Source organism: Protopterus annectens, chromosome 1.part2 (assembly GCF_019279795.1).
Source record: "Protopterus annectens isolate FY-2018-M chromosome 1.part2, PAN1.0, whole genome shotgun sequence".
Classification (NCBI taxonomy): Eukaryota; Metazoa; Chordata; order Ceratodontiformes; family Protopteridae; genus Protopterus; species Protopterus annectens.
In genome coordinates this window covers 634145329-634159341 of record NC_056727.1, presented here as the reverse complement: position 1 = coordinate 634159341, position 14013 = coordinate 634145329, and the positions used below count along the sequence as shown (strand labels likewise).

The following is a 14013-nucleotide window of genomic DNA, read 5'->3' as shown; positions in this document are numbered from 1 at the left end:
GTCTTGCTGTGAGGCGACAATGCTAGTAATATTGTCAGGCCTGAAAAATATTCATTGGGATAATAAACACAGTATGCCAAAGTCTCAACTACTTTTTACTATACACTGCTTTTATAACTGTGTAGTGATATTGTAATTTACTGTGAGGTCTGAACCACGAGGCAGGCCTTAAAAGGCACACTAGGATCAATGTACCACCATGGTAACATGCATAAATAAATAACACTGGGTTGGTAAATCATCACTTGCCCTCAGGTAAGATTCACTCTAATATGATGCCCAAGCTTCACAGCTGGCAGACTTAAGACAAAAACAGCTGCACTGTTGATGAAGGTACCCTGCAGAGACCTTGACAGAAAGGAAAGGATCAGAGATTAAAGTGTTGCCAAACTTTAGACCAATGCCCAGAAATGTATTGCCTGATATCCAAGTATAGAACTGAAGGACTACCAAATGACCCATGGTTTAACTTAGCCAAACATGGTCTTTTTAAATAGGAAAGACCCAGATTTAGGCTAAAAATAAGGAGTACAAATTCAGTGTTTTCGCAGTAAAGCCTTCCTGAAAGATGAAGCATCTAAACAAACTGCATGGACAAGTGGGAACTATGTTGTTGCTACAACTGTCTGTCTGTTCCAGTCTTAGTTCTATGTGATCTTCTAGATGACAGATATCGCATTCAGAGAGGTAGCATAGGTGGTGGCAGTCAAGACTACACAAGTCCTTTTTTAGAAACTGATTTCACAGGCAATGCAGTTTTTGGCACAGGAAACAAACCAGCAAAAGACAAAGGCACACCCAGTGTAGCAGCAAAACACTGAAAACTTTTTATCTAAATGGGAGTATGAGGGAAATGTATCCCCAAATAACTGACTGTTGTCAAACACATCTTTAAATATTCCAAATATAAAAGCTTACATGGGGAAAGAAGTTGGTTTTCTTTAATCCGCCACTGTAGAACAACCGATGCAGATGGTGATACTAGGACAAACAGACCCTTAATGGAACACTACTAATAAATGTTTCACTACTTCATTCCAAAAATCTACTTACTGGACTTTCTTGCAAATTTTCATGCAAATAACGTTGCGTCCGTTTTACCACAGATGGATCAGATCCCATAAAAGGAACAGCGTACTGCTTCAGTTCATTACTGTAAAACAATGCTCCTCTGCAACCAAAAAAAAAATTACTACTATTTGGCTAGATATTTACATTCTGTGCTCCATAAACCTACATGCTTAACTCTGGCTTCATTTTACTCAAGGCAGTTTAAATCCAATACCATAACACAATCACTTGTGATAGAGAACAGTTTTAAGTAGGACCATATAATACAGTGGCCAACAAAAAAAAAAGTAATTAGGGCAAACTGCACACCAAGATCACAAAATCACAGCACTTAAAAATAACTACTACCTACACTTAAGGAAACATATTACTGGATCCCACAAACACTCTGGTAGTTTGGGTTCATAACCCTAACCCTGGGAGTAAAAGAGTTCAAGTGCACCAAAGGTAGGTCAAGAATCATTATAGTTAGCACTGCACCTCAGCAAAGGCTGAGCAGACCAAAAAGAGAGAGAAATATCTGCACTCCACAAAAATCTGCGCTCCATAGAAGTGTCACACAGGCATGTCATCCTACGTACAAGGTCATCAGCAAAGTGAGGTATGCTCTTCTTTCCGAGGATTTATTTTCACTTGCTCATGTGTTTGTGAAGTGCATTAAATCTCACAGCAGAGACAGTGAAGCTTACATGTTAAGTGGACAATGAACACCATCCAGTGCTATTTGCATAACCTGCAGTATATTCTGTTCTCCACCTACTACATCTCTTAATTGATTATATGCAATAAAAAGGGGCAACTGTTACATCACAGATGGTACTTACACTTACTTAAAATGCAACACCAGCCTTTAACCCGATACAGAAAAGTAGCTTTCTGTACCAGAAATAGCATGGGTAAAGGAATAATCAATTATGCCTTTTTACACACAACTGCGGTGGTGGGTGCTGCGGTAGCGTTGTCGCCTCACAGCAAGACGTTGTCCCGTTCGATTCTCAGCTAGAGCGTCTTCTGTGAGGAGACATGCGTGAATAGGCGTACCTTCGTTGAAAAGGTTGTGCGTCAGGGCTGGCAACTCAGCGCGTAAAAATCCACTGCCAATCATTAGCGGACCAGAGTTCCGCTGTGGCGACCCCTAACCGGGAAAAAGCCGAAAGACACAACAACAACAACACAATGAGGAGTGGGTCAGAAGGGTAAACCCTGTACACTAAGATAAGACTTACAAGTTTATAGGTGTGTACTAGGCTAAAGGCCCTGGAGCCTTTACAAGCCTAACCCATAGAAATGTCCTGGCACTGTGCTGTCTGATGTCAGTTCCCAGTGCCTCTATCAAGTAAAGCCACTGGAGTGATCCCTGGGGTGAACTTTCTATTTCCCTTCCACTCATCAAGATTTCTCTTGAAGACGGCCAGTGTGGTGCTCTGCTTGACATGTATGGGAAGTCTACTCCTGAGCATGGGCAGTCCCTGGGTTATGAACCTGTCCCTCCAGCATGTTCTGTTGATTGTGGTAATGAGGTTGAGTGTGTGGTGCACAGGAATTGGAATTTCTTTAGATGTAGCATTTCTAACAGAGCTGGGTCAGACATGGCTTTGTAAGTCCAGCAGAGATCACCTCTTAGTAGATAACATGAGACAGATAATAGCTGGAGTTTTTTTAGTCTGTCTGTGTCCCACAATGCTTACGAGACTTAAAGATGCCATCTTATGGCAATGCCTATCCAGAACTTCTCAAACGCTGGCAAGAACTCAGTTTGAAGTTGCGCCTTGATTACATGGCTTTGATGAATGATTTTTTTTTTCTTAAATACAGAAAATGAATTGAAGGAAGAAATAATGAGCATGGAAAATATGCTGATGGAGATGTCCTGTTTCTCTAATATGCTTGCAGCATATCAAAAGATGCTTGACAGATTACAACAATTAGATGAGCGACTTGAAGCAGCTAAAAAATGGAAGCTATTGAGGGCTATAATGGATTTTCAAAAAGGCCATATATTTTCTTGGCCGAGACCGGAGTCGCAGAATATAAAATTTAATCAATGTAAGAATAATTCTTTGAATGAGCTTGATGACTTCCTGGAGATGAGAGCAGTATCGTCAGCCAATCAGAATGCGGCTACCATAGAATCCACCACTAGGTTGGTGGATTTGGTGAAAGACACACCCACGACCTCGATCATTCAAGCAGTAAGCATGGCGGATTGATGCAACCCTAGTATGCGGCGTACTTCAGGGACTATGTAAGTTGGAAAGGAAGGCAGCAAAAAAGGCCAACAGCTTGTTTTAAACGTTTCTGCTCTTGGTCCGCAGAAACGTTTTCAGTTGGAACAGCCCGAAAAAGTGCAAGAACGGAGCACTTCAAGAGAAAGACCATCACAAATGCAGGTCCCATACGGGACCAAATGGAAGAATGAGAGCCCAGTAGGTCAGGGCAAATTAATCCGGAGATAATTCAAGGTACTTTAAACTTATCTTCTGCTGTTTTAACAAACTCGCACCTTTCTTTACTTCAGAAAGGTTTGAACTTTATACTATACCAGCTGCAACGGATAACTTAGTGACTGCCTTGACTGATCTAAAACAGTTTTCCAGAGCAATGAATTTAAAAGTGTTACTTAAAGGAAATGTGTTTGAAAAATCACTTTTATACCTGTAAGTGTACCAGTAATAACAGCATTTCATGGTATACGTGAAGTTAAGAACGTTATATTCAGTTAATGCTAAGCAGAGGAAATATAATTTAACTTATGAGGAGTCACTAGCACTGAAAGCCCTACAGAATAATAAAGATCTGGTTATAAAATAAGCTGATAAGCGGGGGCTCTGTGGTCATCATGGACCGTGATAGTTATATGGAGTCTATGAAATTGCTGTTGAGGGAAGGAAATACTTTTAAACTTATTTCCCCCATGGAAGTTAAGAAATGTATAGCGAAGTAAATATGTTAATTTATTATTTACAATTAACTGGGGCTATAGATCTGGACTTATTTAATTTCTTTACTGTACCTTGTCCCATAACACCACAGCTATATGGGCTACCTAAAATACATAAATCACTTTTAAATCCTCCCATGAGACCTATAGCGTCTGGCAAAGGTTGGGTAACTGAGCCTATTTCTATATATTTGCAGAGAAAACTGAGTAAATGCCTACCTAGTTGCAGAAATATATTAAAAGATACAATAGATTATCTTGAAATTGCGAAACTGGTATGACATCTTAGAAGGAAGAGAGATGCATCAAGGTGAATATTTATTGGTGACGTTGGATATAATGTCACTATCTACAGTTATTCTCAATGAGGATGGAATACAAGCTATAAGGGGATTCCTAGACAGGAAGGACGTGATGTCAGCAAGGGAGATAAAACTATATCCAATAGTGCACAAATATTATTTTATCTAAAAACATTTTTTTATTTGATAGTGAATTTTATTTGCGGTTGACCAGGGTAGCAATGGGGACATCTGTGGCTAATACGTATGCCAATCTTGTTCTCCATCAATGGGAGACTATGTATGCAGTGCTCTGAATTGAGTCAGAAGGTTTGTTTATACCAACGTTTTGTTGACGACTGCTTTATCATTTGGAAAGGAACAGCTGATGAGTTACATGAATACACTAATTACTTGAATAGTACCACCACTTTTCTTACATTCAAGATGGAATATTCTGAATCTTATATTGTTTTTGGACTTACAGCTACAGTTGAAACACGGTGGTTTAGAGACCAGTATTCATAAGAAAGAGGTATATGCAGGGATGTATATTAATAGATGTAGTATGCATGCTCCGCATGTTTTCAAAGGAATAATGACAGCACAATTTAATAGGGTCAGTAGATTGAATACAGATGATTCTGTCTTCCTAACACAGTTGGAAGACTTGAAGAATGAATTTTTATTGAGTGGTTATGACTGCCAACAGATGTTAGAGATAAGTGAGAGAGTTATAAGGGGCAGAACACTGACACAAACCTATTTTTAGTGCAAAAGAAGATTATGACAGTCCTAAAATAAATGTTACTTCAGGAAGTGAGAAAATTAGATATGGCATGACATATAATGTCAGAACACCGCTTGTAAAACAAATTAGAGAGAGGAAATTGGCTAATATTAATGGTTTCACCTGAGATTACGGAAATACTAGGCGTTAAGCCGTACTTTTCTTATAAAAACGTGAGAAATTTGAAAAGTAAATTGTGTTATAAAGGTTTTAATTCTAAATATACACCACAGTTAGAAATGAGGATTGGCACCTTTAATTGCATGGACTGTTCCTGTTGTACCGACATTTTAGGTAAAGGCAGTGAAATTTTTCAACACCCCACCACAAATGTGGCTTATAATTTTAAAGTGACAGCGAACTGCACTAGTGTTAATGTAGTTTACCTGGCAACCTGCGTTCAATGTCCTTCTTTCTATGTGGGTAAAACCACTAGAAAGCTAAATGAATGAATTATAGAACATAAGTCGGACATATGAAGGAATAATGAGAAGAATGCATTAAGTAAACACATTATGAGTACTGACAATGGTCATAAGTTTAAATTGAGAGAAATAGATGTAGTTTATAGATCCTTACCGGGGGGGGTTGTGGGGGTGTGATTTGAAGAACCTGCTTTAGACTAAAAGAATATCAGTGGATATTGCAATTAGCTGCAGATGTTCCACCTGGCCTTAATACTGCTATAACTTTAAAACCTATTCTGGTAAAGCTGCAACATACTAAATATTAGAATCTTTTAAAAGATTTTTAAAACAAGTTTTTAGAATGTTTTGCACAGAATGTATATCACATTGTATATAAGAGTATATTTAAATCCTTGTTATAGAGATAATTTTCATTAGGTATCTCTTTATAGTTGCATAATATACTGTGCGTTTTATTTACTACAGCATGATTGGCTGGCTGTAGTCATGTGATAGTCACGCTCCTATTTTAAAAGTTTAATTGTGTTGAGTTTGTGTTTTAGTATTGACAAAGGGTGTAAACCCGAAAGCTTTGCTTGTTGAATAAAGATTTTTTCTTGATGTTAGAATTCCTGTTATCTGATTAGGAGTACCCCTGGTGACAGATGCTCTTGATAGGTTAGGATAGCTGTGTGCACTGCTAACATTTCTTTCAAATTGATGCGGAGACCTAGAACTTCCTGTTCCCAAAAAGCCTGGGTTTGCAGAGTTCCAGTGTGGGCTCCCCAGGCAATGTCTGAGGCATTCAAGGTCAAGGTGTGCTTGTGTAGCCGAAGGACAAAAGGAAGGCCCTTGTTTAGGAAGCAAGCCTGGGCCCACCAGAGGAGTTCTTCCTTAAGCAAGGAATTAGTGGTAGCTGGTGTTCCAGAGACTGGGAGTGTTGGCACCTGAAGTTCCTTAGGTACCACTGCAGTTTCCGCATATGCAATCTGGCAAGGGGTACTAGCAAGATGCAGAAGGTCATGTATCCCAGGGCTTGTAATATTTGCCTGGCTGTGAGATGGGTCTTGTATGCCAACTGGTGGAAGTAGGACTGCAGAAAGGTCTACTTTGGGGGGGGGGGGCATTTGTGTGGATGTGTCTAGCAGAGTGCCCAGGAAGATAATCCTTCATGTGGGCAGCAGCTGGGATTTCTCCATGTTTATGGTGAATCCCAGTGAGGTCAGTAGGGTCTGCACAAAGGAAAGGTCCTGCAGGAGCTTTTCTTTAGTTTCTGCCTGAATGAGGCAATCATCTAGATAGGGATAAATGTGTACGGCTATCTGTCTGCAGTAAGCAATGATCGGAGCCAAGCACTTTGTAAAGACTCTGGGAGCAGCAGATAAGCCAAAGGGCAGTTTAGAGAATTGAAAGTGCTGGGATCCTGCTCTGAACCTTAGGTAAGTCCTGCAGGAGACTCTGATAGGAATATGCAGGTAGGCATCCTTCAGATCTAAGGTCACTAGCCAGGCCTGTGGTAGAAACATAGGCAGTAGATTTTGTACTATCAACATTTTGAATTTTGGAACCAGAAGGGATGGATTCAGAGTAGAGAGGTCTAGGATAGGGCGCCATGTGCTCTCTTTTCTGGGAACCAGGAACAGTCGAGTAAAATCCCTTCCCAGTGTGTTCATTGGGCACGGGTTCTACAGCACCCTGGGTGTAAAGTTTTTGGATATGGCTAATAGCTTCTACTGTCTGGCTTGCAGGGACGTCTGGGCAACCTGATCTCTTTAGCTTTTCTTTGAAACAGAAATATGTACCCTCTGGTAACAATTTTCAGGACCCACAGATCTGAGGTGATAGCCTGCCAGTTTTCTAGGAAGACCTGGGGGGCAGAGGGGAGGGAAGGGAGTGGGCTTAGAACTACCCTGCCTTGGAGGGGCAGTGAACCACTGCCAAGTTCTTTGTTGGCTGTGTGCCTGCAGCCTAGGGGTTCTGTCTCTGCGTCCCTTTTTCTGTACTGGCTTAGCTTGAGAGGGAAAGGACCAGTGCTTGGTAGGACGTTTCTGCTGAACTTGGGAGGCGGAACCTGCAAAAAATCCTTTACAGTCTGCATGGATTTGGCTTTGCCCTCCATTTTTCTTGACGACCTCCTCGGCCTTGGGACCAAACAACTGCTCTTTATCCAAAGAGGCATCTAAAAGTTTGGATTTTACCTGGTCAGGCAAAGGTTGCTCCCTTAGCCAGGCGTGGCTTCTGATAACTGATCCTGTAGCTGCAGCCCTGGTAAAGGCTTCCAAGGCATCATAACCACAATGTAAGGCGTACTTTGCTACCCATGAGCTAGACTGTATGAGGCCTGTTAATTCTCTGATAGTGTTACTGTCAGGCAAGGCAGATATTTTCTGTTTAATGAGTTCGACCATATTCTGCTGGAATTTAATCATATGAAATTGACTGTTTAATGCTCTAACAGCTAAACTGGCTGAGGTGTAAACCTTTTTGCCCATTCTGTCTAGAGTTCTGCTTTCTTTGTCAGTTGGGATGGGGTTTTCCTAAGAGCTTGCTCTAGTTCCCTTAGGGCCCCGAGTGGATACTTCAGGGTCTAGTGGTATTTGTGAGTGTCTTGCACCCTGTAGTATCCCATCAGGTCTTCTGGGTGCTGGAGGGAGAGAATCTGGAGATAGTAGAGGATGTTTTTCTAGAATCAGCCCTATATCCAGGATAGAAGGAATGGCCAGGGGCTTATGCTGAGGCAGATCTAGAAATTCCCGGAGTCTCTTTTTAGACTGGGGTAGTACTGGGCCTCCCACTGAAAATGTTCTTTGGAAGTGTTTAGAGTTTCCCCCGAAAGAAAGGTCCTCAGGGCAGTTGGAATGGATCAACATCAGAGTCCTCAAATGCTGCTAAGGGCTGGTCTTCCATGTCTGACTCCTCTAGGTTTGAATCCACCGATTACTGGTCTGAGAGGACCTCGGGGGGGGGGGGGGTGTCTCTTTCTTTTGGCTGGTGTGGGAGGGGGAGGTTGGCTACCCCTGATCAGAGTCAACAGGTCTTCTGCCATTCTGAGAAGTTGCTGTGATTGAGGGGCTGGCTGGCTAGAAGTAGGTCGGTGGCTGGAGCCCTAAGGAGGTATCTTTTTAGGGGTAGATTTTGGCTTGGGCCTAGCTGGTTTACTAGCCTTATACAGAGTCAACTTGACCGGCAGCGTTGTCGGTCTAATTCTGACTTCGGATGTCGGTGGGGGCTCAGCAGAAGTGCCTGCAAAGTAACTCCGGACCCGACCACATGAGGAACAAACGACATCTCAGCAGGAGGAGGTTGATCCAGTGGCGTACTGGACTCCGAATGGGTCTTGACAGAGGCCTGCAGCTGTCGTCAGGGGCTGCGAAGGCACCTCACTGAGTTCAGCTGTAACCTTGCTTTGAGAAAAAGTGGACAATAGTCCGGGGTCCTCAGAGGACCTAACTTTTGGAGGCCTATACCTTGTCTTTTTTTTCCTAGGAAAGTCAGTAACTGCCTGAGAGACCAACGCCATTTTATGTTCCTGAAAATACTAACTAAAATGCCTCGGTACAATATCAGCTCTTCTTTTTACATTATGAGCATTAAAGAGGTTCCAGAACCAACACCCTGGAACGTCGTGGTCTGGGCCTAAACAGGTGACACAGAGAGAATGGAAGTCTTGGTGCGGCATCTACTTTCCACAACTGAGACAGTTATTAGCCTTCTCTGACATCAGTTTAAGGCAAGAAAAGATTCCCCAAAGGGGTACTTGGCTTTAGATGGTTGCCTTCACTCTAGCAACGGCAGACCGACACACTCGCAAAACTGCTTCTGCTTCGGGCTCCACGTCAAGAAAGACTGATGTAATGATGTCAGCTGTCTCCCTTTATAGCCCTGATGACCTGATGTCAGCCACATTCACAGAAGAGCTGATGCAGGAGGGAAACCTTTATTCTGGTACTCAGGCTGTCTGAGGGCTATCCAGCAGGAATAACCCACAAGTGATGACTGCAACAGTGAAACATGAAGAACATCCTGAAGTCAAGCAAGTTAGCTGGTTCAAATGGAGCATGTCTTACCTTCTCTACCACAAAACTAAGATCCTGAGAAGGGGCCATCAGTTTACTTGGACACCACTTGTGCAAAAAATGTTTCAAAAATGCTGACATGAGACTGCATTGAAAGAGGAGGATCCATAGGCAAAAATGCTGAAATGGCCAATAAATGAACCTTGATACAGGAATAGGAAAGGTCATAGCCTAGTAACACATACAAATATTGCGAAGCCAAAGAACAACTAGCCATGAACAGGTGCTGGTTACGGTGTTGGCACCAACTAGAAAATATTTTCCATTTGCTAATATATGGATTTTCTAGTAGCAGCTTTTCTTGCCTCCATTAGTACCTGATGCTCATCTTCAGCAAACAGGTGCCTAAAAGGAGCACCATTATCCAGGCAATCCGTTGACGTGTTGGGGTGTATCAAACATCCCTGTTCTTCTGTGAGTAAACCCATTCTGTGAGGAAGCTTGGATACTTAACCCTCGCCATTTCCAAAAGATGGAGAAACAAGGTTGCCTGGGCCAGAAGGGAGTCACAACAATGACCTTGGAGTATTCTTTCTGAATCTTCAGAAGCACACTAAATATTAGCAGAAACTGCAGAAAAGCATACAGGAACATTCCTGTCCAAGGAAAAGAAAAAGCATCCGTCTTCCAGGCCTTCTTGAATGGAGTCCTAGAATATAACATTGCTAGTTGACTGTTCAGAGAGGAGGCGAAGAGGTCTACTTGAGGAATTTCCTACAGATATAAAATCTTGGGAGATCCCCAATCCAGTTTCCATTTGTGTCTACCTTGGTCCTGCTCAGCTTGTCTGCTACATAATTTTGCTCTGACAGAATGTTGGGTGCCTGTAGAGGGCGACGGTGCTATATACCAAGCTAACATGGCTAGTTGCAAAGGGGGTTATGATCTGGATGCCCATGCTAGTTGATGTACCACATGACTATGATACACCACATGACTGTGATATTGTTTGTAACAACTTGAACAGGCCCCCAGGGACAAGGATGACGACTGCCTTGATCAGGGTAAGCATCTGACATTTATGTGCTTACTTCTGTCCTTGGTGTCCCACACACCCTACATTTTTATCACTCCTATAACCTCTACCTAAGCAAAGTCTAAGGAGTCTGTGGTGACTAACTGCTTTGGAATACAGAGTGGGAAAGGGAAACCTGGATTATCTGCTGTTTCCACCAAATGATTTTTCTTCTGACAAACCCCAGTGCTAGGATTTGAAAAGAAAGGGTGTTGGTGCTCGGACCAAAGGAACTTATGATACACCTGACAAGACTCCACACAAGATACAGTGGTATCTGGAGAATCATAAAAGCCAGGAGAACCAAAATCCTGAGGTATTCACTCACAGTGACTGAAGTTGAGGTAAACCTTAGAAACAGATCTAGATACATATCTATTTCTTCAATTGAAAGAAAAGCTCTTTGAACGGAGTGGTCTAGTTGACATCCCAGGAGCACAATCTTGTGTGAAGGAGTCAAGTAAGACTTCTGAATGTTATCTTGGAATCCCAGCTTATGAAGGAGATCTCTCACCCAAGAAGGACATTCCTGATGCTTTGAAAAAGACTCTATAATGACAAATGGAAAAATGTGGCTACACTGTACTCTGCGATAAGCTATAACTGGAGCTACTCACTTTGTGACCAGTCTTAGTGCAATGGATAGTCCAAGGGGTAAGGAATAGAACCGATAATGTGATCCAGACACACAAAACCTTAACAAATATCTGAAGTCTGATGAACAGGGATGAAATTACAAGCAGCTTTTAAGTGCAGTGTTACCAGAAAACCGGAAAGAGGAAGACGACTTAACAGATTGCGAAGTGACTTCATTCGGAATTTGGGCAATATAACAAACAGGTTTAAGAAAGAAAGATTCAGAACTGGTCTCCAAGCATTTTCTTTCTTTGGCGCCAAGAACACCCTTGAATACAAACCCTTCCCCACCCAGGAAGGGGGAACTGGTTCCATCACTCCTTGGAGAGCATGTGATGAAGAACCAGTAGAAACAAGAGAGTCTGATTTGGAGGAGGAGGAATGACACCCTGCAAAGGAAGAATTTCCTCCCTTTGCATCTGTAACCTTGATGAATGACCTTCAGAACCCATTTGTTTGAAACTATATGTCGTCACAGAGAAAAATGATGTTCAGACTTTCTAACCAAAAATAAATAAATAAATAAAAGAGTGAGACAAGAAATAGAAACTTCCGTTTTAATATGCTTTCATCCGCTGTAAAAGGACTTCTTCAGAATAATGCAAGACACAAACGTCATGACATTATATACACACTTAAAAATACCTATACAACAATTACATCAATTAATTGCTTGGTTACCTTAACTAGCCAGTCCACTTTTATACAATTTCAAGACTACTAACATATTCTATACTCAAAAAATACTAAATTCAAAATCTTAATAAATATCAAAAATACAATCAAAACTGCAAATAATAAAAATAAAAACAGTTTTTGCAAAGGATTAATGTATATCAAAACCCTTTTAATACACAAAATTGTGCTCTTAACTAACGCACTAGAAATAGAGGTTATTTCATTGAAACGGGGGGGGGGGGGGTTAGGGGCATTCACCCTTAACTGCCACTTCCAACTCCATATACTCCAAAAATAAATCAACAAGTCCACCTGGTCAATCACTATAAACTTAAAGGAATGGGAAGGGTTCTTTTTTATATGTTTAGCCAAAACGTTCTGTTTAGCCAAAGTGTGCTGTTCATCACCCTTCTGAATATCGTAAGTATGCTGGTTTATTCTATCCTTAAAAGCTCTTTTAGTCTTACCCATATAAAACTTTCACAATATTGGTACTTTGCGACAAACTACCCCTTTGCTATGACAATAAAACCTCTGGGTTAACTTAATTACCCCATAATTCTGGGGGTACCTGTCAAATCTTCGAACGCTCAAAATTTCAAACGTTACATGGTCGAGACCAAACGTTCGAACTTTTGAGTGCTCGAAGATAGACTTTCAATGGCACCGTACGGTGCAGATAGGGAGAATTTCCCTTTTCTGCACTGAAGTGCGGTCTTGGAGTTGGCATAGTTAAGTAGGGGGGGTGTGCAGCGGGGCCTTGCCCCTCTGCCTACACTGTTAAAGTGTTTTTTTCCCTGTGTTTTCTTTCTTTCGTTTTTTTTTTAAATGTTCGAACATCCAAATATCGAACATTTGGTCTCGACCATGTAATGTTCGACATTTTGGATGTTCGAACATTTAACATGAACCCTAATTCTGGATACTTCTGTCATTTCTAACACGTATTTACATTGGGAGCAGTGGCTACATTTCTCCATAACTCCATTAGAATGGTTAAAGACAGGCCTTTCCACAAGGGTTTTAAAGCACATATCTTTTTTATAAAGAACAAGGGGCTTTAGTCCCCACCCTGCGATTTTGATGAACAAGAGGATTCCGTGGTTCAGGATGGTAATGAAGGCAATAGAGCAGCCCCTTTAGGAACCCCACCGAGGTCAGAACGGTTTATGAACCAGAGGGAGAGGAACGGGTTAATGTGGTGGTGGTGGTGGGGGGGCAGAGACATCAGCATCGCCGAGCCACAATTCGACAGAATGGCAGAACTGTAGTAAAGGGGGAGGAGGAACAGAAGACAGAACCCCACAACTGGCCTGGTAATATTGTTTTAAATGAAACAGGTAATTTCAAGATCTAACCTTAGTGATTTGACTGTCACTACTAGCTGGGTGGATGTATTTGAGAAAGGGCTAACTTTTATACCAGCTAGAGCTGTTAAATTTAATGAGGTACTGCTTATATATATATATATATATATATATATATATATATATATATATAAAAGGTAGTTGAATTTTGGGTTCTTTATCTTGTGGTTCTAACATTTGCAAAAGGCCCAGTGTTTTTAATCCACCACTGCACCCTATCAGTTTATTTGATAAAATGTGTGAATATGATATTAGGAAATTGTCTTCCAGCCGCCCTTACCCTGCCAATCTTTGTGGGGTCGAACAGAGGTTGTTGAAAGAAATAATCTCAGATAGAAGGATAAGAATAATGAAATCTGATAAGGGTGGGGGCCTGGTGATTATGGGAACAAATGACTACATCAAGAAAATGTTTGTACTTTTGTATACTGATACATATGAAGAAGTATCTATAAATGAAATTAATTTTGCCTATAAAAGGATAGATATAATACTTGATGACTTGTTCAACGATGGTCAGATTGATGCGTCTGATTTAGATTTTCTTACAGTCCCGTATCCCAGGACTCCCACCACTTTTGGTATTCCCAAAATTCATAAAGGTTTGATGAATCCACCACTGAGACCAACTGTAGAAGCTAAGGCATCGAAGACCTTTCTTATAGCAAAACACATAAATTTTCATTTGAAAGGTATTTTAGCAAAAGAGAACTATCCTTACCAGGATTCATGAGATTTTTTTATCCAAAGT

General features: G+C 41.3%; 1 protein-coding gene across 1 annotated transcript in view; it reads right to left on the bottom strand.

Annotated features, from left to right (window-relative positions):
* The window catches only part of SCCPDH (saccharopine dehydrogenase (putative)), a 283335-nt gene that overhangs the window by 14485 nt on the left and 254837 nt on the right, over window positions 1–14013 (bottom strand). Inside the window, exon 6 of the mRNA XM_044060187.1 lies at window positions 1054–1171. Coding sequence (XP_043916122.1) covers window positions 1054–1171 — 118 coding nt within the window. The remainder of the gene's footprint in view (window positions 1–1053; window positions 1172–14013) is intronic.